This window comes from Leptinotarsa decemlineata, unplaced genomic scaffold (assembly GCF_025532065.1).
Source record: "Leptinotarsa decemlineata unplaced genomic scaffold, Ldec_3_MD MMD2_tig00026358_RagTag_RagTag, whole genome shotgun sequence".
NCBI classification, from domain to species: Eukaryota; Metazoa; Arthropoda; class Insecta; order Coleoptera; family Chrysomelidae; genus Leptinotarsa; species Leptinotarsa decemlineata.
In genome coordinates, this window is record NW_027412703.1 from 9,376,915 (window position 1) to 9,400,175 (window position 23,261).

At 37.3% G+C, this 23,261-nt stretch overlaps 2 protein-coding genes across 2 annotated transcripts in view; one reads left to right on the top strand and one right to left on the bottom strand.

Moving 5' to 3' along the window:
* LOC111508777 (uncharacterized) overlaps positions 1–23,261 on the bottom strand; it is a 272,401-nt gene that overhangs the window by 239,337 nt on the left and 9,803 nt on the right. The gene's annotated exons all lie outside the window — the stretch shown is intronic.
* Positions 7,555–9,213, top strand: LOC141486585 (uncharacterized). Its single transcript, XM_074184779.1, has 2 exons — positions 7,555–7,927; positions 7,991–9,213. The coding sequence occupies exon 2, from the start codon at positions 7,995–7,997 to the stop codon at positions 9,069–9,071; it is 1,077 nt and encodes a 358-aa protein (XP_074040880.1). The 5' UTR covers positions 7,555–7,927; positions 7,991–7,994; the 3' UTR covers positions 9,072–9,213.

Genomic DNA, 23,261 nt, shown 5'->3' on the forward strand with positions numbered 1-23,261 from the left:
CTTAAGTGATTAACGTTTCGAAAAACAAATCTTTTCCGTTTTCAAAACCTCTATATACTATGAAAATCGCCTTCCGATTCCTTTTGATTTGTGTCGTTTTCTCTCTTTAATGCATATCAAAAATGAAATTCCTTTGTTATATCTGTCTGTCTGAACTCGGTGAATTTAAAAGCCACTAAACGGATTTTCATACGATATTCACCACCACCTATATGAAAAATACTTTGAGTAATTCACAATGTTTCAGAACAATCCATAACATTCAAGATCATTCTGTGATATTCCACATTGATCAAGGATGTTCCAGGGTATTTCCGAACATTCCAGAATATTCTCGACCATTTCACAACACACGAATGATATCAAATCGCTAGAAAATTCTAATCCTGAAATATTATTTTCGAAAGCAAGCCTTTCGAATAGTCTCAGAGACTTTTTCACGATTTCAGAAAATTCCACAAAATTTCAAAATGTTTAGGGATCATCTGGAATGCTATATAATGCTTCTGAATATTCTCTAAGGTTCTGGACTCTAAAGTAGAATCTTCAAGTGAAAAGTAAAATGTCTTCATGTGCAAGCTGATGTAACACTTTGCGCAAAAAGTATGTAGGTATATATACGTAATATCAACCAATTCAAAAGTAAACTAGTCAGATGTATAAAGAACTTACCTAGAGAGAGTGTTCATAATTTAATTTGATCCAATAACACAAGACAGAAGATAAACAGTTTTAAAACACGAAATTTGAACATCGCACTACCAATATATGAACTTGGCCCTTTCTGAATTTTACTCATTATATGTATATAATTGTATTTTATATATTTCATATTATTAATTTAGTCAATATTTGTATCTCCCTAGTTTATCAATACCTATATATAATGTGTAAAACTTCAATATTTCTTATCTTCACAAACAAGTATGAACTTCCGTGATCTGTCTGTATGTGGTTGTTTGTTTCTAATTTTTTTTTTGTGTAACCTTTGATTTTGTCTATCAATGCGGGAATGTATGACATTGATATTTTATTATTTTTTATTATTATTGGTGAGTTTTAGAGTAACTGAAATCTCAGAGAACATAATATGAATATTATGTTCACTGAAATTTCAAACCGATTGTGTTATTCAATAGACTTGGATTGTGAAAATTTAAATTTTGTGTTATGTGCTATATAAAAGATTTTTGTAACATTATTTTCATCATTTCTAGAGGCTATGTCACGCAAAAGGAGCAATCTTGCGATTGTCTCTTCAGTGATGCCATTGTTTATTGTTCATTTATTCAGCTCTCAAGCACTACTCATATAATTGTTCTATTCTGTTATTGTTCTGTAATTTACCCACACACAGGGTTTTACCCTCAGTGGAAGTATCTCTTCATTCATCAAGGTATATTGTACTTCATATACTTCATTTCATATTTATGTATTATGATTTACTGATGAATAAATTATTATTATTATTATATATGCCAGAAAGCCATACAAATTTTCAGTAATTTGAATGTACACCAACAGTAAAATCGCATGACCAATTGTGAATGGCGAATAATTGTGTTCACTATGCTTACCATATTTGAGTCTATTTCTGGAATTCATTTGTTATGTATTATGTATCACATTAGTGAATATTCAAAGAATACGGTACTGAGTCTAAAGGGGAAATATACGTCTATCATAAGACTACAACTATCCTCTCTATTAGATCGGACCAAGAGCGGGATCTTTTTAGAACTTCAACTCAAGATTCTGAAAGCAAACCTAGGAAGCTAGGTTGTGCAACTAGAAAGTGATATATCGCCTCCTCAATATCAGGATATATTATGCATCTGCTTTGCATGAAAAAACTCCTGCTGAACAGGTCAATAAGTGCTTACTCTCAACCAATGATTCACACAAACTTGAGGTGAAAGCCTTGTATAGCAAGGTATTGCAAGGTATAGCAAGGTAAAACTGACTTTCAGATGTCCTCATACGAGGAGCTTGCTGCAGTCATCAAAGAAGAAATTTGTACTTTGAATTTTCCACAACGTCAATATTGACCAATCATCTGCATGCCATTGTCTGCCCTGAAGAATTTTCCGGGGGATAGTCACCAGATAGAATTTCAGAGCCAACCAGTTACCTGAGACGATCATAAAAGCGTCTCCTGACTGTATGATATAGTTGATATTCTGTAGCCATGAAACGGCGTCCAGTATTTATAGCATATCGAAAGTACTAGATGATTGTCCGGCAAAGAGGGCATTCGAATTTAAGAGCCGTACTATTTTCCATCTTGAGAGCAGTAAAAAATTAATTCAACAGTTCTGCAAATTCATTGGATTCAAAATTCTATTACTAAATAAGATTTGATCAACAGTAGCTACATTGCAATTTTCAAAATTTTATGGAATGAAAAGATGGTCTTCAGCGAAATGAGATTTGGAAAAGCATTATTGTAGATCCACATGCTTCAAGAAAAAATGGGGTTACAACGTATAAGTAAATGAATGCTTGAAATTAATCTCACAATGAATAGTAAAGGGTATATTTTCAGGAGAAGTCAGTCATTTGGCTTTCTACTTCGCCAATATTAAACAAGCAATATGGTGAACTCACAAATGAAAGAAGAAAGAAATGATCATCATAAAGCCTCTTCGTGAAGATATGTGGTAAATAAACAGAAGAAAACACTTTTACATGAACTTTGATCGTATTGGGAGAAAAATCCTTTCGAAATTACTACTTCAATATGAATTTTGAATTATACGGCAATCACTTTTTCGTATTCAGTTTGTTTTACACACATTCGTTACGGAATTGAATTAGATATCATCCATAAGAACGCTACACAATGTGATATAAGCAAGAGTATTGTTATAAAATGTCTCTTACGGGGAACACTATCATCCTCAATAATGTACTTCAAAGTTTAAGGAGAAGAGATCTGTTTTATCACCTCGATAGAAGCGGGTTGGACAACAAGTAGGTACTCGTTTCTTCCATAACATTACGACTTCACGTCACCAAAAATTAAAAATCTCCTCTTGTCGTGGTGACAGTAAGTAGGGTGCTAATGCCGACTGAACGCCTCCCCCCACCCCTTTTGACCTTGAGACGTCACACGACCTTGAATGACGTCACCTAACCTTGAACGTCGTACACGTAGTATGAGTTTGAATGCGGTGTTTGACCTTGAGTGTGGGGTTTGACCTTGACGTTCGACACTTCGACTACCTTGAGCTTGCTCCATGGCATTGAATGTTGACCTTGAATGAAATCGTGACGTGTACAGAATATAACCTTGAACAGTGGGCGTTCGGCGTTGTCCACTCCCTTGTTGGTAATTCCTATATAAGTTCAGAATATCGTATGACGTCACCTAACCTTGAACGTCGTACACATAGTATGAGATTGAATGCGGTGTTTTACCTTGAGTGTGGGGTTTGACCTTGACGTTCGACACTTCGACTACCTTGAGCTTGCTCCATGGCATTGAATGTTGACCTTGAATGAAATCGTGACGTGTACAGAATATACAGTGGGATTAGGCGTTGCGGTGTTTGACCTTGAGTGTGGGGTTTGACATTGACGTTCGTCACTTCGACTACCTTGAGCTTGCTCTGTGGCATTGAATGTTGACCTTGTAGCTCTCATTTGGGTTATGGTGGGGGGGAGGAGTTGGGCTTTTATAAGGAGTGTGGTGTGAACGTTTCACTCATTTCAAATTCTCCTTATCGTACGGTATATATTTCTATATACAAGATGTATTCGTGCGTTGATTGTAAAAAAAGTTTCACTCGTAGTGACAACCTACGTCGTCATCAGCGGGATTCCTGCACACCCGCAAATGGTGATGGACCTCCAACATCGAAGAGGCAACGGTTGACACCCCCAGCACTTCCAACACTGCAAACATGCGTTTGCTGCAATTTGACTATTGCAAGCGATCAGATGAATGTACATCGGAGGACGTTGCAGCACAGAACAAATGCATGTGTTCAATATGGGGAAGGTGTGAAAATTGTCAATACAGCTTTCAAGTGTCGAATTGTGAGCTACCGAGTGGACAGTGAAAACCACCACATGGATTACCCAACATTCTTCAATGAAATTAAGCAGAAAGTAGTGAAACTACTCGAAGAAGTGTTGGATATCCATAAATGCATGAAAGTGAACATGGAAGTGTTTGGGCGGTACAGTCTGCAAACTAAGGATCTTTCAGACATCAAATCATTTAATAGTCCCAATGAAGTAATTGATCAATCGAATGATTTGGATGTGGTTTATAGCAGTTTTGCAGATAGTTTAACTGTTAAAGCAGCGGAATTTCAAGATCGGGATTCAGGTATGTGATCTAGTCAAAATGTTGATGATGATGGACTTATAGAGAAAACCCATATTTTCAGGTTGGACCATTGAGAAAATTTTGTACTTGGAGGTGAATATCAACAAGTATAGCCCCTTCGGAGGGTCTTCATACATCAAATTGCCAAGGTTCATCGAATTGAAGAAAAGTGTGGTGAATGTTCTTAATCAAGATCAGTGCTGCTTTGCGTGGGCTGTGACTTCAGCTTTATACCCTGCCAGTCAGAAACTTAATGAAATTTCATCATATCCCCACTTCTCAACCGTCTTGAATGTAGCAGGTATGGAATTTCCAGTTAAGTTGAAAGATATTCCTAAGTTTGAGGTTATGAACGATTGCTCTATCAATGTTTATGGGTTGGAAAATGTTTTTAAAAATGGTAGAATTGAATATGAAGTTGTGGGTCCGTTACACTATTCTAAACGTAGATTAAATAGTCATGTTAATCTGTTGATTATTACAGATGATTCTGGTAATAGTCATTATTGTTGGATTAAGGATTTATCGAGACTAGTATCATCACAAATATCTGCCCGTGGTCATAAAAAGTATTTTTGTGATGGTTGTTTATTGTACTTTGATAATGAACGAACTTTATTGCGACATCAGTTGAATGATTGTAATCACATATCGACAACGACACCATCCACAAATTTCAGGGTTGATAAATTTGGTAAAAGGGTACCTGAGAATATTTTGAAATTTGAAAATATCGAGAAACAGTTGAGGGTTCCATTCGTTGTATATGCTGATTTCGAATCTATTCTGAAACCAGTGCATACTAATGAGCCAAATCCTGCTAACTCTTATACAAATCGAACATATCTTCATGAACCATATGCTTTTTCTTACCTCATAAAGTGCTCTTTTGATGATTCTATATCTAAATTTGTACTATATAGAGGTGCTGATGCAGCTAAAGTGTTTGTGTCAAACTTGGAGGCTGATGTCACCAATATTTATCACAAATATTTGAAGAAAGTCATTCCAATGAGTCCATTGACTGATGAGGAAGAGCATGATTTCAATATTGCCGCCACATGTGGTATATGTGGAGAACCATTTGGTGATGGTGATATTAAGGTGCGTGACCACTGCCATCTAACGGGGAAAAAAAGAAATGGAGCTGCACATAGTATTTGTAACCTCAATTTCAAATTGCCCAACTTTATACCCATAATTTTTCATAATCTCAGTGGGTATGACTGTCATTTGTTCATAAAAGAGTTATGCACAAACAAAACAAAAGTTGATGTCATTGCTCAAACTAAAGAAAAGTATGTTTCCTTCACGAAACATATAATTATGGAGAGAATAGTAGATCACAATGGAGTGACGAAAAATAAGTTTTTGAAATTGAGGTTCATCGATAGTTTTAAATTTATGGCTGCTTCCCTTCAAGAGTTAGGTGACAATTTAGATGAAAAACATTTTGTGGAAACAAGAAAATATTTTCCGGAACAGGATAAATTCAAACTTATGAGGCAGAAAGGTGTTTTTCCGTACAGTTTTATCGATTCTTTAGATAAATTAAATTATTCTAGTATACCATCAAAGGTGGACTTTTATGATAAATTAAATGAAAAACATGTTTCTGATGAGGATTATGATAGAGTAAAGCAGGTATGGAACACATTCAATTGTCAAGATTTGGGTGAATATTCTGACATATACCTAAAATCTGATGTTCTACTGTTGTGCGATATTTTTGAAAATTTTAGAAATATGAGTTTAGATACATATAAATTGGATCCTGCTCACTATTTCACTTCTCCAGGTCTTTCTTGGGATGCTATGTTGAAGTATACGGGTGTCAACTTGGAATTATTAACTGATATCGATATGGTGCATTTCCTCCAAAACGGTATACGTGGTGGTGTAAGCCAGTGTTCGGAGAGAAAGCATATTGCAAACAATCAGTTTCTTCCAAATTATAATCCCGAAGAACCTTCATCTTTCATAATGTATTTGGATGCAACAAATCTGTATGGTCATAGCATGTCTCAATCATTACCTTTTGGTGGGTTCACTTGGTTGACCGCCAGTGAAATATGTCAGTTGGATATCAATAGTATTCCAGATGATAGCCCCCAAGGATACATACTTGAAGTAGATGTGCATTATCCTGTCGAGTTACACGATCTACATTCGGATTTACCATTTTTGGTTGAAAGTATTATACCACCTGGTTCAAAGTCCAAAATACCCAAACTTATTCCTAATTTGAATGATAAAAAGAAATATATCGTTCATTATAGGAATTTGAAACAAGCGGTCCGTAATGGTTTGATGGTGATGAAAACTCATAGAATTCTCAGATTCAATCAGTCACCGTGGCTGAAAAAATATATCGATTTAAATACAAATTTGAGAAATAAGGCTACCAATAAGTTTGAGAAGGGTTACTTCAAATTGAATATAAATTCCATATTTGGCAAAACGATGGAAAATGTAAACAATAGAAGAGACATTCGAATTGTCACACATTGGGAATCCATAAGAAGAGGTATGGGTGCCAATGCTTTGATAGCTCGTCCCAATTTCAAAACATTATCCATATTTTCGGAAGACTTTGTCGTCATACATATGGATAAAGTTAAGGTTTGTTATAATAAACCATTGTATTTGGGGTTCAGTATATTGGATATGTCGAAAACAGTCATTTATGATTTTTTCTATGATGTCATCAAAAAACATTACGGACCACAAGCTTCTCTTCTCTATACCGATACGGATTCTTTGATACTGAAAATAATGACGGATAATTTTTATAATTTTATGATTGCAAATGTTGACAAATTTGACACTTCTAACTATAGGTTGGGTAATAAATTCAATGTGCCAGTTAGCAAATCGGTGATTGGAAATATGAAGGATGAACTTCCGAGTGATCCCATCATCAGTTTCCATGGCACCGGTGCGAAAGCATATCATGTACAAAGTGTGTCTGATGAAATAAAGAAAGCAAAAGGTATTAAAAAATCCGTTATAAAAAATCAAATTTCAATTGAAGATTACATTAGGATTGTTGAAACAGGCGGTATAATATTTAGAAAGATGAATGTATTCAGGAGTGATTTACATGATATTTACACGTTGATGTGCAATAAAGTCGCGCTATCACATAATGATGATAAGCGATTCATCATTCCTAATACCACCAAGACATTACCTTGGGGCCACAACGATATTGAATTCTATCAGACAAGTTCCGAACAAAATTTAAGAATTCTTTTGAATGTACTGAAAGATGAAAACAGTATAAGTGACAAGAAATTAAATTTACTCATTGCCTTATTGGAAGAGCAATCGAGTAATTGAATTTTTTCACTCATTACCTGGTTTGTTCAACAAATTGTAAAATTCATACTTGTCGAATATTTCAAACGAATTATCCTACCCCACTTCCACCCCCACTCCCATTCCCACCCGAAGTGGTAGGGAGCATACGGCTATAAAACATGAGGAGGAGGCCACAGTTCATCATTCGATTGCAGTCTTCCTTCGAAAGAAGCAGCCAACCTGAGATACCTGCCAGCCAACTTAGTTGAAAATTCCAAGCAGCTTGATGTAAGTACACACTTCCATACTATTTATATTATATTGTCTAATATTTTCATTTTCTCTTTCTAGAATCATGTCTTTTCTGAGGAATGCTCTGATGACCCCGATTACCACTCTCAGTGAGAGACAGTTGGAGGATGTAGAGCGGAGGAGGGTGGTTGTCCTACAGGACATCATGGTACAACCACCAGCTGCAACACCAGCTGCAGCTCCCATTCCACCACCGGGGATGACTTCCACCCAGGAAGTGGCGGCTCCTGACTTGAAGTTCTTTTTCGAGGACTTCAAACCAACCCCCGAGGAGGAGGAGATTGACCCCCCACCAACTTTGTCGACATTCAGTGGACCAACTTCTTCGTCAGCACCCCAAATTGAAGATTTACTGAATGTCTACAACCCGGACCTGGACGAGTCTCTGGCGGATTTATCGCATCTTCAAAGCTTCTTATCGCCCATCGAACCATTATCCCCCATCGATTCAGGGGATGAGTTCGAGAAACCGGTGAAGAGGGCCAAGAAGATGAAGAAGTCCGCACCTGTGAAGAAGTCCGCACCTGTGAAGAAGTCCGCACCTGTGAAGGCATCCAAAGCCAAAGGTGGGAGGGGTGGTAAGTTGAGTGCTTTTCGCAAAAAGTGTGAAAAGAACTCACCTTACGGTGGTTGGCCTACAGCACCCCTTCCAGTGATGGAGGTGCAGAACTTGGTGGAAGTCGTCGCCCAGGTCCATCGGGATGCGTCACCCCCTCCAGCCACCCCCCAGGTCCATCGGAATGCGTCACCCCCTCCAGTCACCCCCCAGGTACGTGTTGAGCATTCCGAACAAGAGGTTGGCCCGGAAAATGTCCTTTCACAGACTGTGGTAGAGGGTAATAAACTCAAAGAGTCTATTACCTATGCACAGTCTGTGAAAAAGAGATATTTGAGGGAAAAGAAGGTTGTGGATGGTTCTGATTCCAGAAAAAGGGCCTTGATGGCGGATATTTCCACCATCGAGGCCCAGAAACTGGAATTAGAGAAGCGACTCTCTTTGCTTAGGGCGAAACTTCAAGAAGAAGATTCGCAACAAGGAAAGAGTTTGGCTTACATCCAAAAATATGGACCTCTTGTTCAGGAATGGGATGCCATGTGCCAGGGGTTCCTTAATACCTAACCCCTTTTGTAAATATATTTTTGTTTAGTTTAAGTTAGATGTATGTTTAGAATAAAAAAATTGTAATTTTAGGAATATAATAAAAACTTGCATGTTAATTTTAAGGTTATGAATGTTATGAATGAAAAAATAAAATAAGGAATATTGGAGTGCATATCTATTTTGGTTGTTGCACACAAAATACTGCGTGGTTGGGGCAGTATTTATTCCTTCATTCTAGTCATTTTCTAGTCACATGTAGTATATAGAATAAAATTAGTTAAATAGAATAATTGTATAGAATTTCCATCATTTGAAAGTGTGTGAATTGTAAAATAGTTATTTTTTCTAGAGAATAAATAAAGGTGATTCTAGTAATGCTCTGAGTATAATTCCAAAACCTTTTGACACTTCTCTCATCATTACTTCTCTCAACAATATTCAAACAAATTTCATTTATGTGAATGTGTAAAAATGAAATCATGAATCTAATGAATATTATATTGGATTTATTCCCCAATTCTCACATCAATACTTGAATAAATAACCTAGTGGGTCTTTATTTTTCACATATTCCCCTTCCCTTACTCTACCCCACTTTCTTCAAATCATATAAATAAGATTGTATTCTCAATATTCTTCAACTTGTTCGTTCATCATGAATCAAGCAACACCAATTATTCGGGAAGCTGATTCCACCAGTGAACCTCATTTTGCCCCACCAGAGAATTGGTCCTATGGTGACATTCAAGTTGCTGTAGTTGATTCAACATCTCCCGATGATGAATTCGATGGGTATTCAGATACAACAATAGAGCTGAATGAAGAACAAGATGTAACCTCAGACGAAGATGAGTTTGAACATGATGAATTTGCCAGCCCAGAACTTGTGGATCAACTGTGGCTTGAAGATCATCAAATCGCTCCACCAAATATCATCGTGGTGGTTGATTCTCCCGAACCTGACATCATCATTATAGATGATGATGATGATGATCAGGTAGGTTAGGTTAGGTTTTCCTCGGAGTGCACATAGTACCTGGTTGGTGCACACGGAATGCTGCGTGGGTGGGGCAGCATTCAACCTAACCACTCTATTTGGTAGTAGTGAAAAAAATAGGGCTATATCGTATCATAAAGAAATTTCAAGCAATGTATATTCGGATAAGTAACGAAGGGAAAGGTTGTATAGGCGATCGCGAAGCGATCGCTTCGCGATCGCTTCACGATCGCTTCGCGATCGTGAAGCGATCGCTCAGCAGGCCGCTTCGCGGCCTGGGGCGCTCAACATCCACCACTTGCATCCGGGGCGCGTTTTTTGCGACCCCCACCTCCCCCCCACTCCGCCTCCCACTATACCCCCTCCTGTGCAAGAGTATAAATGTAGGAGTTCCTCAATGTAATCTTCAGTTGAGTAGCTATCGTCAGCATGTCAACATACCAGGAAGCCGATTCCACGACCGGACCCCAGGCGGAAGAACCTACAGCGCCACTCCCGGATCTTCAGTTGGAGGATTCCGATATGGAGAATCCAGATATGGAGGCCGATTCAACCACCACGCCTCATCACCCTTCCACATCTTCGGTCCAGGTACTGCATGTGACCAGTACCGAAGACCACTCCGAAGACTCTTGCAGCTCGGATGATGATGATGACGATCTCTGGGACGACGACGCATTTGCGGAGGAAATGGCGTTTTCTGAGGGTTCGGTGATGTGGCAGTACTTCCCCCGACCCGATGACAGCGACGACGACGACGACTTGTAATCCTTTCCTTTTTTTTCCCTATTTTTTCCCTATTTCACCCATCCTTTATCCTTCCTCGGAGTACACATTTTGTTTGGTTGGTGTACACGAGACACTGCGTGGTTGGGGCAGTGTCTACCTCCCTCTCTCCTTTCCACCTTTGAAATAAATATTCTGAATTACAATACCAATTACTCTTATTGACTACTCTGAATAAACACCCCTCGAATTTGAAATATTGTCTTATGAAAATTATATTTCCAAATCTTGACATGAATTCTGCAATTGTTCAGATAAGAGAGAGCTAGTATGTTATCAAACAGATTCAAATCCACTCGGACGCTTAAACAATCATTTTTCAATGTGATTTATTTTACAAAGATAAGATATTCAGAGAACTTACATATTCTATAACACATTTGTGCATACCTCATATGTATATGGATGTACATTTCAGAGGTATATCCATATATTACAAACTACTCTTCGTATGATTATGTGACACTCAAAATATTCTATTTCTTTGACTGAGTGATCAATCTTATTATTAGATATCTACACTTTGTTTGTAGCTCTGAAAAGAGCTGTATTTTTGTTGACCCGAAAGTCCACGGTAACTGCTCCGCAGATGGGGTGTTGTTGCAATCTCATTATGAGATATCTACTCTTTGTTTAAATAATGTAGCCCTGAAAAGGGCTGTTTTTTTTTGTTGACCCGAAGGTCCACGGTTACATCTCCAGAGGTGGGGTGTTGTTACATATGATACAGACGGCTATTCTCCTAAAGTTGGTCAAAGGCCTATCACATGCTTTACACCATGTTTGCCCCATCTCCATGAAGCGGGCGGTGTAATGAATGTCGACGTGCTCATAATACCCTCCATTGTTATTCCGCACAGAATAAAAGCGGAAGCAACACCAACACAACTTCTCTATTTCACCGTCAATCGTTTTGATCCTGACATGGCTATCCGTTACACAATACAAATCTAACGGATCATCCAATGTCTCAGTGATATTCAACCACTCAACATTGCCAATAACTACTCCGCTGTCGTCAGTCTCGTGAGTCGAATCTGTTGCGATACCTTCATCTTCTTCTTCAACAAGACCTTCTTCATCATCATCAATGTCTAAATCCCCAACACCTTGCTCAATTGCCTCATCGTCTTCGATATTTAAGCCACCTTCTGCACCTTGCTCATTCACCTCATACTGCATATCTCCACCATCATTTTCTTCGTCAACACCCACTATCTGTCCAACGTCTTCAAACTCTTCCACCAGCTCATGGTTATTAATATCTCTCTGAGATAATAATGCTAACACAGCAGCTCTCTGGGCAGACATATTAATGTATTCTTGTGGTGATACTTGAATACTGACTGAAGTTTACAATCACTCACCGATTTTTATATGATTTTTGACAGTGGTGGTGGTAGCTCCCTCCACTCTACCCCACTCTTCACGGTACCTGTTTATAAGAGGGAAACATGGGAGCGTGAGAGTGTAGTTAAATTCATCGATTGAATATTTGTACATCTATCAGTGAATATGTCTTTCCCTAAAGAGTGGGATACAAAACCGACAATACGCGGCTTTCCAATCAAAATTGGCAAACATATAGTGTGTTACAACTGCCATGGGTATTGGCCTGAAACATATATCAACCCATGTACCGGCCTGTGTCGTAGATGTGTTGTGGCAAGGAATCCAGACCCACTTCGGAAGAGGATAAATGGTTCAACTCTAGAAGTAAGTGACTACCGCCAGCAGTGCAGAGAATGTTCGAAAGAGTTTATGTGTAATAATATGGGCATTTCAAGGAATATATGCATAAATTGTGTAGCGACTTGCGATATATTAGTCCAGCGATGTCTACAATGTGGTGAATATAGTGTGGATTGTTGGAACAATTTATGCAGTGCTTGTAGAAATGATTGGCAATTGTGTGAGAATGTCGGCCAATTTCACCCCAACAGAGATGTCCACTTTCGAGAGTGCTGGTGTCTAACCCATGAAGAGCGGATAGAGAGACGGAGGATTCATGGAAATCTTATGCTAACATACACATCTTGAAGTGATTTCAATATGTTGAATTTATGAAAAATAAAACCAATAGTTTACATATTACTTGCATCATTTCTAAGGTTATTATTCTATTTAGTTTTTAATAAATAAAACAATTTTAATACACTATTTTTTTATTTTTTATCTAATATTGAGTACAATCATGATAATGTCATTACACTAAAGAATTTTCATCGATCCATGAGTTGTGATCTTCAGAGAACCCCAGCCACTTTACATAGAGGCGATGTCCTTTTCTTTTTAAAACTCGCTCCACCAAATACGTATTGGGATCTTTCGTTTTATTCAACTCCAGCCCATAAAAACAGCCTTTGATTGGTTGCCCATTCACATCTTCTAATGCATAAGTTATAGGTTCTGTATTATTAACTTTCACAACTTTGAATATTTCAGCTGTAAAATTTGCTGTATAACCTTTATCGAATGCATTTTTATATTTGCTGATTCGAACACTATCCCCAATTTTAAACGTATTTTTTTTACGTTTCACATGTGGACTCTTAGATTCGGCATACATTGACAATTTAGTAGACTGTTTCACATCTGCAGGTTTCATACCAATCGTACGATGAACTTTGTTGTTATACTGACGAGTAATTCTAGGAAGAATGTTCAACCACTTGTAATGACCTTGAAGTGAAAACTCCTTATAAAGACAACTCTTCAATGTTCTGATTACTCGTTCTGCAATTGCAGCTTTTTTTGTGCTGAATGTTGAGTAATGATTGATGCTGTGTTTCTTCATTAACGATGAGAATTTCGAATTATAGAACTCAGTACCATGATCAGATTGTAAATTTTTTGGAGTATATTTAGCATCTTTCAACACGCTTGCCATAGCTGCAGTAACTGAATCACCAGTTTTATTCTTCAACGGCCTTGACCATACAAACTTTGAATAACAGTTGATAACTATAAGGATGTACCTACATCCCTCATTTTCTTTAGAATATGGTTGCATTTCCATCAAATCCATCTGCCACAAGTCAGAAAAACCCTTTATTATTGTCTTCCGACGGGGGAAATTTCGACGCGCCGGCTTGTGTATTTCTTTCACAACCTGCCATTTTGCATTACTCATATTACTGCTCTAAGACTTCTTCAAGATGATAAAATTGAGGAATCACTTTTCTACTGTTCAGGTGCAAGTGTAACGATTGACTATTAAACTTCAATGACTCGCTCAGTAAAAGTATCAACCAACTTAGCTATTACGTCAGTTCGCTTTTCCACATTACTCAATTGATCAGCTAATGCAGAAGTGATGAGTGCATTTTTGTCAATGATTATTTGCACCTCATTATGTTTTGAATCAATATGTTTTCCGATGTTACGTAGCGTTGATGCAATGAATTCTTGGAAATACTTCAGAGTTGTCTCATTGACTTTTCTAATGTGATCGTCAACATATCCTTTAGTAACAGAATCTTTACTGTCTACAGGTTCACCAACATTTTGAAACCGCTTATTCTGAATATCATAATCACCATTTGGTGTGAGAATGAATCCAACACCAGATCTTCCAACTATTGGTTTACTAACATCACCTCTTCTACGACCAAATTTATCAATTGTGGTATGCATAGTTAGATCGTTTGTGATCGACTGAGCCAGTTTCACACATCATATTCATGATATTGCGATCAATAGACTAATCCTTCTTCACGTAATTCCTCAATTATGGCTAATATTTCATTATCATGTCCGGTATGTCCAGCCAGTCGTGAACTCCAAAGTAGTCGAAGGCGATCAATCAATTCTTCGAGTTCATTCCAATAAACATAATCTGTATGCTTATTTCTGATATATTTTTTCTGGGTGGGTATTTTGATCATGCCAGCACCTTCTCTACTAGGGTTTCCATTGGATAATAATGGTAGGATTATTTCTCTATATTTCTTCCAATTATTCGATAGAAGACCTTGTTTTCTCTCATTGTATTTATATGCAGCCTTTGTTAATTTGAGTATATCACCATATGTGGTCATATCGGAAGAGGGGATATTTCTCGATGGTACTTTCATGAATATCAAGTTATATAGTTTTGGAGTGCCCTGATAAGAGCCAATAGTTTTACCATTTTTCATAAACACAATTTTCTCATCGATAAATTCCACATCAGCTACTCCCATTTGTAAATTTCCCGTTTCAGTGTTCATGTGTACTCCAAAGACTGTATCGTAAGAGGGATTTCCTGATAGTAACTTTTTTATATGCTTTTGTACTTCATCACCATCATCGAATACATTAGGTGATTGTGAATCTAAAGTTGTCAATTGAGAGGTTTGAAGATCCTTCGAGGAAGCCCCTTCAAATTTCGGTTTCCACTCACTTTCAATTATAGTTTTGGCTGTTAATGGTGTAGCAGGCTTTGTTTTCTGCATCACTTGATTCATTTGAGATGCTCCTTCAGTATTGGCAGATATTACTTTCAAAGGTGTTATTATTGGCTCATAGATCCTCTCGAGTGCTGATTGATCACCTAGACGACTACTTTTGATATAATTGAATTTCTTCCGAACGGCATCCGTTGCTTCAATTAACTTTCTTTTTAAACATATTTCATCATCATTTTTTCCCTCCATAATTCACTCCAAGAATTTGTATAATGAAGTGTTATCTCCACTATCTAGCACTCAAGTGATTCAATTCTTCAAGAACGTCAAGGATATATGAAAGCGTCGAATCCTTTTCGATAACGTCCATTTACCACTTCTCGATCCTTATCAATTACTAAAAATCCATATTTATCTTCCCAACATCTCGCACACATATCTTGAAATTGCTTATATGTTACATCTGGTGATACATGGTCGGAAAAAATATGATTGAGATTCATATCATCTTGTTTGAACATTACGATAAAATTTGCATTATCTCGTATCAATTGTTTCGGAACTCGTGAATATGTTTGGGCTAAATAGAAACAATCCACATTTTTATGACGACCCATACTGAAATATGATCGTATAACATCCTGTTTCTCGCACATAACATCATCAAAAATGAATATCGAATCAGGTTTGGCGTCTGAAGGCTCTACTATTTCACCTGCATTATTGGCAAAAGTGTAAAAACCCAACCCTTCGATTGGAGATAATACTTCACGTAAATACTCGTATTTAGGTTGATAAAGAGACTTTGAATAAAGATAAACATTTGCGAATCGTAATCCTAGAGGATGCGTTAGCAAAGAAATCATAACATTTGTCTTGCCACAGTTAGAAGGTCCAATAATCAGGCCGCGAATAGAAAGTGGAAGTAAAGATCCGTGACGTTGTTTGACACCGCTTCCCGATCCACCACCCACTTTTTCATCGAAATTATCGATGGAAAATTGCTGCTTCTGCTTCAATATGCGCATTGTATGACAGTTGGAGACTATATAAGCAGGGTTCCACATCGATTTCTTTATTTAAATAGGGGTTATGAGTCGATGCAGATCTACTGAATTGCATTCAAATAAAACTGGTAGAGGATTGATCAATTCCCTCATCAATAATCTACCATTTGAATTACACTTACCTGGCTATCAGTATTGCGGTCCGGGCACCAAATTGCAGAAAAGATTGTTGAGAGGTGATTCGGGTGTCAATCAGCTGGATTTTGCATGCAAAAAACACGATATTGCATATTCACAGAACCCTGATAATCTTGCAGCTAGACACATAGCGGATAAGGAGCTTGCAGAAAGTGCTTGGAATCGTGTCAAAGCAAAAGACGCTACTATTGGAGAAAAAGGAGCTGCTTGGCTAGTTACGAATATAATGAAAGGGAAACGCCGATTTGGTATGGGTTGTGACTCATCTCCCAAGCAGTCACACATTCCGAAGAAAAAGCGTTCTATTAAGAAAAAAAAAGTTAAAAAAATATTGAAAGCTTCTAAGGTGATAGCTTTTGGTTCTGGGATCGTTCAGAAAGTGCGTGATGTTCTACACAAAGCGGGTGGAAGTGAATTTGTTGTCAAAAATTCTAAAAGAGCAGCTGAAATTGCACTCAAAGCAGCACGCAAATATATGAGGACTGCAGGTGGGAAAAAGAAAATTCGCACACCGCGAATCATACCGATTCCTAAAATTGGTGGAATACTACCACTCATTCCAATTTTTGCTGGTTTATCAGCACTAGGTAGTTTAGCCGGTGCTACTGCTGGTATAACGAAAGCAGTTCAAGCGGCAAAAGCGAGTAGGGAGCAGTTGAGTGAGACAAATCGCCATAATAAACACATGGAGGCAATTGCTATAGGTAAACAAGGAAGTGGTATCTACTTGAAGCCTTACCGCAAAGGATTAGGAGTCTATTTGAAACCTCAAAATTCAAAAAACTCATAAATTTGCTACCTAAAAGAGCTCTCTCCAATATCGACCTCAACTATTACGCTAAGAAAATGACGATTCCATATTTTCGGGGGGTATATATGCGTGACGATTTACCAAAATCAGGACCACTCCGATATGAATCTGCCATAGTAAATTTGGATAGTCGACATGGTCAAGGGACACATTGGGTAGCATATAGAAAAAGGGGAACTTCGATAAAATATTTTGATAGTTTTGGCGATTTACCCCCTCCCAAAGAACTGATTCACTATTTTTATATGGGTTCGAATCCTATCAATACTATCACATATAACTATAAGCGTGAACAACGATTCAACACAGTATGGTGTGGCCATTTGTGTTTGAAGTTTCTTCAGAACAAGACATGGAGTTAACACCAGTACAGGATAGGGAGAGTATCAAGAGGATGAGTCATTCATTGATCGCATATTCCAGAGTACGCACTTTACAAAAAATGAGTAAAGAACAACTCGCTGATATGCCGAAAGAGGTGTTGATTGGGTGTGCATCACATGAAATTGCATCTGTATGGGATAAGTTACCACAAAACCTACAAAATGATATTGATGTCTTGAAGTATCAGTACTGTCAAGAGCATTACAATGATTCCAGCGGTAGCAGTAGTAATTCCGATATGAATGATGGTCCACCTACAAGAAAAATTTTTTGTTGTTATTGTAAAGTGAATGATGTGAATGTAGTCACACATAATGATATGGATAGACCACCGAAAAAGCGACGATTGGTCCACAATTTCTGCTGTCAGCAATAAAAAGACATGAATCATCGAAAATTCGTCAGTCATGTCACGCACGTTTTCATTGTCGGGATTCTCTAGCGAGTTGAGTGCCAACTTCTACCCACCCATCGAATTGGATACCAATAGTAATTATGGTCTGGGATTACATGGTTTCTACTCCTACAATTCCATATTCAATGTAGATGCTAAGAATAATGTTATCGGCTATTCGAAGACAATTATCTAACCCCCCACTATTATAAAAATTCCACCTGGGGCATATGAAATTGATGAAATTAATAAGGTGATTCAAAGATTCATGAAATCCAAAGAAGTGCAACTAGAAAATGGAATTGAAGAAAATATCGACGAAGTATTTCTCCTACGTGCAAACAACAACACTCTGAAATGTGAAATGCGATCGAAATATTACATTCATCTCAAACATGAAAACAGCATTGCTGAACTTCTAGGGTTCGATGACAATGTTTTCAATTGTGGTGAAATACATGAATCAACATTGCCCGTGAATATCAATAAGGTGAGGATTATTCGTGTGGATTGTAATGTCACAGCTGGAGCATATTCGAATGGCGATGAAATCCATAGCATCTTTGAATTTGATATTGATGTAGAGCCCGGTTACAAACTCACCAAGGAGCCACAAAATATTATTTATATGCCAATCCGACCTGGTGGTCGTCAGTACCTCGACAATATCACTCTTCGCATATTGGATGATAATGGTAATCTGATCAATTTCAATGGTGAAAAAATAATAGTCAAATTGGAATTGATAAAGCTATAATAATCATCATTTCTCATATATTTATTCACAACATCGACGACAGTCATTAGTAACAATCATCGTTTCTCATACGTTGATTCAGAACATCGATGACTGTCATTAGTGTATCATAAAGAAAATGAGTAAAGGAAGCATCGATAAGTTTGGTCGCAGAAGTAAGGCAGTTTCAAATACTGTTTTGCGTGGGCAGCCTGGAGTTGGTTTCAAATTAACAACCGATGGAAACTTTGATATGGAAAATAAACGTTTGAAAAATATAGCAGAGCCTGAAGAGAGTACGGATTGTGTTAATCGAGGATATGTCGGTTTTTACATCTCAAAGATGAGAGGAGAATTAGATACTGATATTGACAAAATTAATTTGAAATTAGATGGAGTAGAAAAATATTCCGTATCAGTGAGGGAAGATCTCATTACGCTTGGACTGAAATTAGTAGAATTTGTAAAAAAGTATGAGCATATGGATAAGGATATCAAATCGCTGCAATCTGATTTGAAAAAACAACCCTCGATAAGCATTCAAACGATCGAGCAAAAACGATGGTGAGCGATGATCATCTTTGAAAAAAGTCAATATAAAGCTGAAGTTGATCAAATTGTTACTCAGTATTTGTTACTTCCTAACGCTGAGCAGGTGATATTCATTGATGGAACTATAAATTCTGCGATTATCGTTTCTAAAAATGGGGTTGTGCTTCAATAGTCAGCGATTGCCGCAGCGGCAGCAGTTGAGTCAGCATAATGTATTTGGTGGAGGCTATGATCATGTGCATTTAAAGAAGCGAAAATCCAGCAGTCGATTCATTCCACGTATATCTGCCAAACGGTCAAGATATAGAATAAGTGCTAGTAGCCTGAACTTTCTCAAATCTATTGGCTTGAAGGTGCGATATAAAAAATAGTAATAACATGGCGACAATCACCACAAGTGATAAATTGGAAGTGTTCGAGGAGCCCATGTTCGACCATTCCCTCATCAGCCTTCATGAGCATACATATAAGCCGTATGGTTCACCATATTACAAAAATTCAGATGAAATACGAATTCCAATCAATTATCAAGATCTCATACTCGATATTGCAGATAGTTACATTTATATCGAGGGGAAGTTCACACCATCTGATGCCACAAAGCGGTGCTACCTATCCAATAATGCTCTCGCCTTTCTCTTCGACGAAATTCGCTATGAAATGGGTGGTGAGCAAGTGGTTGTTGTTCGAAAACCCGGCATAACTACCACAATGAAAACGATGATATCATTCGGAAAAACGCATGCAAATTCGCTACTACCGATAGGATGGGGACTCGATGTGAATAAACAAGATATATTCGATCCCGTTAGCAATGTATTTAGTGGTAAATTACCCTTGAAGTATCTCATGGGTTTTGCTGAAGATTACAATAAGGGGATAATGAATGTGAAGCAGGAGCTCATTTTGATTATAGCTCGCTCATTCAAAAATTCATTCATTGGGGAAGTCGATGCAGATTTGGAAATCAATAAAATAGAATGGAGAATCAGGCACATTGTGCCGGAAGATCGACAGAAACTGAAACTATTGAATCGCATAAATAAAAATGGTAATAATGCTAAAGTGAAGGTGGCTTATCGTATGTGGGACCTTTATGAATTACCCACACTTCGTGATACATCCTCGGATATATGGGCGGTGAAGACAACCAGCAGCCTCGAAAGACCACGATATATCATCATCGGCTTTCAAAACACCGACCAATCCGAAAATATGTCAAAAGATGTAACGAAATTCACACATGTGAATATTAATAATATTCGACTATCTCTGAACTCTGAAGTATACCCATATGAGCGTTGGAATCTGGATTTCGACAAGAAGTTAGACTCATCAGCTTACTATGCATATGAAAACTTCCAACGTAGCTACTATTATAAAACTATGAGTGAACCGATGATGGATATTGGTAGCTTTCGCAACAACCCACTATTCATTATCGACTGCTCCCATCAACCCGAAGCTATGAAGTCATCCACTGTCGACATCAAAATAGAATTCGAAACACGCAAGGTGAAGTTTCCAGCAAACACCAAAGTATATGCACTCATCCTCCACGATGCTGTTCTATCATATAATGCTCTTAATGGCTCTGTTCAAACTGGATTGTAATAAGATTGACATGTAATATGCTATGAAATATTCGATATTGATGAATAATAAAACACTCAATAATTATGTTATATCTTTTATTCACCAAACAATTAGATACAAACAAATATGGATTGAAACATTATTTTATTCACAAACATATACAACAGATTTCAAATATTTACAACACCATCATTTATCGCTTCTTCCAGTTGCGGGTTGGGACTCTGTGGTTCCAATTGATATTTCTCTATGATATTTTGCGGTAGGTAGGTGCATATGTCTTGAAGAAAATGTTTCAAGTCTGCTTCAATTATTAACTCACAGAACTCATCCAAATTTCTACTCCCATATGAATATTTATGACACAATGCCACACCGAGTTCATACTTCTCACTAAGCTCCAAAAGTTTTCGCACCTCTTCAGCATCGTAACATACACTCAAATCATAATTTGATGAATGTAGAGCATCAAAACTCAGATCAGCCATCTCCCAAGCCATTTTTCTTATGGCGGAATCCAAATCCACTGCTTCCGGCCACTCTTGGGCTGAATATTGCATCCACATATTTATAGAATGGTGAGTTCTGGAAATTCATAAATGGCATTCATTAGTTTGCAAATAATATAAAAAAAAATACTCACTTGAAATCTGACTATGTCTATGAAGTGACCAAGTTGATACATATTTTATATTAATCTACCATATTTTCACTATTTACAAAAAAAAATCATAATTTCAAAATGTTCAATCTAAAACATTGAATTTCATCAATGATCGGGTTTTAGCACCAGGATAATCCTGCGAACTTTGACCCATATAAGTAAGTGTGAATTTGGCTTTGGATGAATTCACTTCACGAATGAAGTCTTCTGGTAATTGCTCCGTGACACGTTTTGGAAGCCATGCTTTAAAAGGAGTATCACTTTCCTCATCCAATAAAACTACTTGAATTGATTTACCATATCGTGTGGAATACATTGACATTTTTTCAATTTTATATTCTTTATCAATAACCAGAGCGTTTATAGGTTTCTGCTCTAAAGCTTCACTTTGTTGAATTATAGAAAAATTAATTTTTTCAATGTCAAATTTCAAATTATCCATATTCATAAATATAGTGAAATTACGGTTAATTAAAATAAAATATATATTCACCTCACTGACGAAAACGCCCTCTCGGATGGGTTGATACTCGTTGTCTTCACTTTGGAATTCGACAAGTACTTCTGTTTACCTATTTGGGTATTTTAGAGTGTCTAAACTGAATGTGGAAGCATGATATTCTGAACTTATATAGGAATTACCAACAAGGGAGGGGGCAACGCCGAACCCCACTGTTCAAGGTTATATTCTGTGCACGTCACGATTTCATTCAAGGTCAACATGCAATGCCACAGAGCAAGCTCAAGGTAGTCGAAGTGTCGAACGTCAAGGTCAAACCCCACACTCAAGGTAAAACACCGCATTCAATCTCATACTATGTGTACGACGTTCAAGGTTAGGTGACGTCATACGATATTCTGAACTTATATAGGAATTACCAACAAGGGAGTGGACAACGCCGAACGCCCACTGTTCAAGGTTATATTCTGTACACGTCACGATTTCATTCAAGGTCAACATTCAATGCCATGGAGCAAGCTCAAGGTAGTCGAAGTGTCGAACGTCAAGGTCAAACCCCACACTCAAGGTCAAACACCGCATTCAAGCTCATACTATGTGTACGACGTTCAAGGTTAGGTGACGTCATTCAAGGTCGTGTGACGTCTCAAGGTCAAAAGGGGTGGGGGGAGGCGTTCAGTCGGCATTAGCACCCTACTACAGTATTTATACGAATTCATACGGTAACACTTTCCATTCCATGGAAGTTTCTTTCAGAATTGAAAAGAAATGGGTTCTAGAGAGATTAGTATTTTGGAAAAAATTTTTTTGCCTTTCGGCTTTTCTATCGTCAAAAAAAAGGTGGAAAATTTCTGAGGAGAGGAAGAAAAAATAACATATTTTAATTTTAATCAATGATGGAGAAATAGGAAGCCCAAAAGTTTTTTTTTGAAACCACACCATAATTTTCATTATCTTCGATTAGGTAAACTAAAATTTGAAATCATTAATATAAAGTTGAAACAACTTATGTGACGATGAATAAAATACAAGTTGTGTAAAAGTCGTTCAAAGATTTTTTTCTTATTGTGTTTCCCTGATATTGAAACATTGAGATAAAACATATCTGGTGGAAATATCAATCACAGTTCTGAGAGATATCTTTGACAAGTGTCAACAGAATTATATTATAGATGACAAAAAGTCAATATTTACAATATATAAGAACTTTAGGAAGAAAACACAATTTTTTAAGA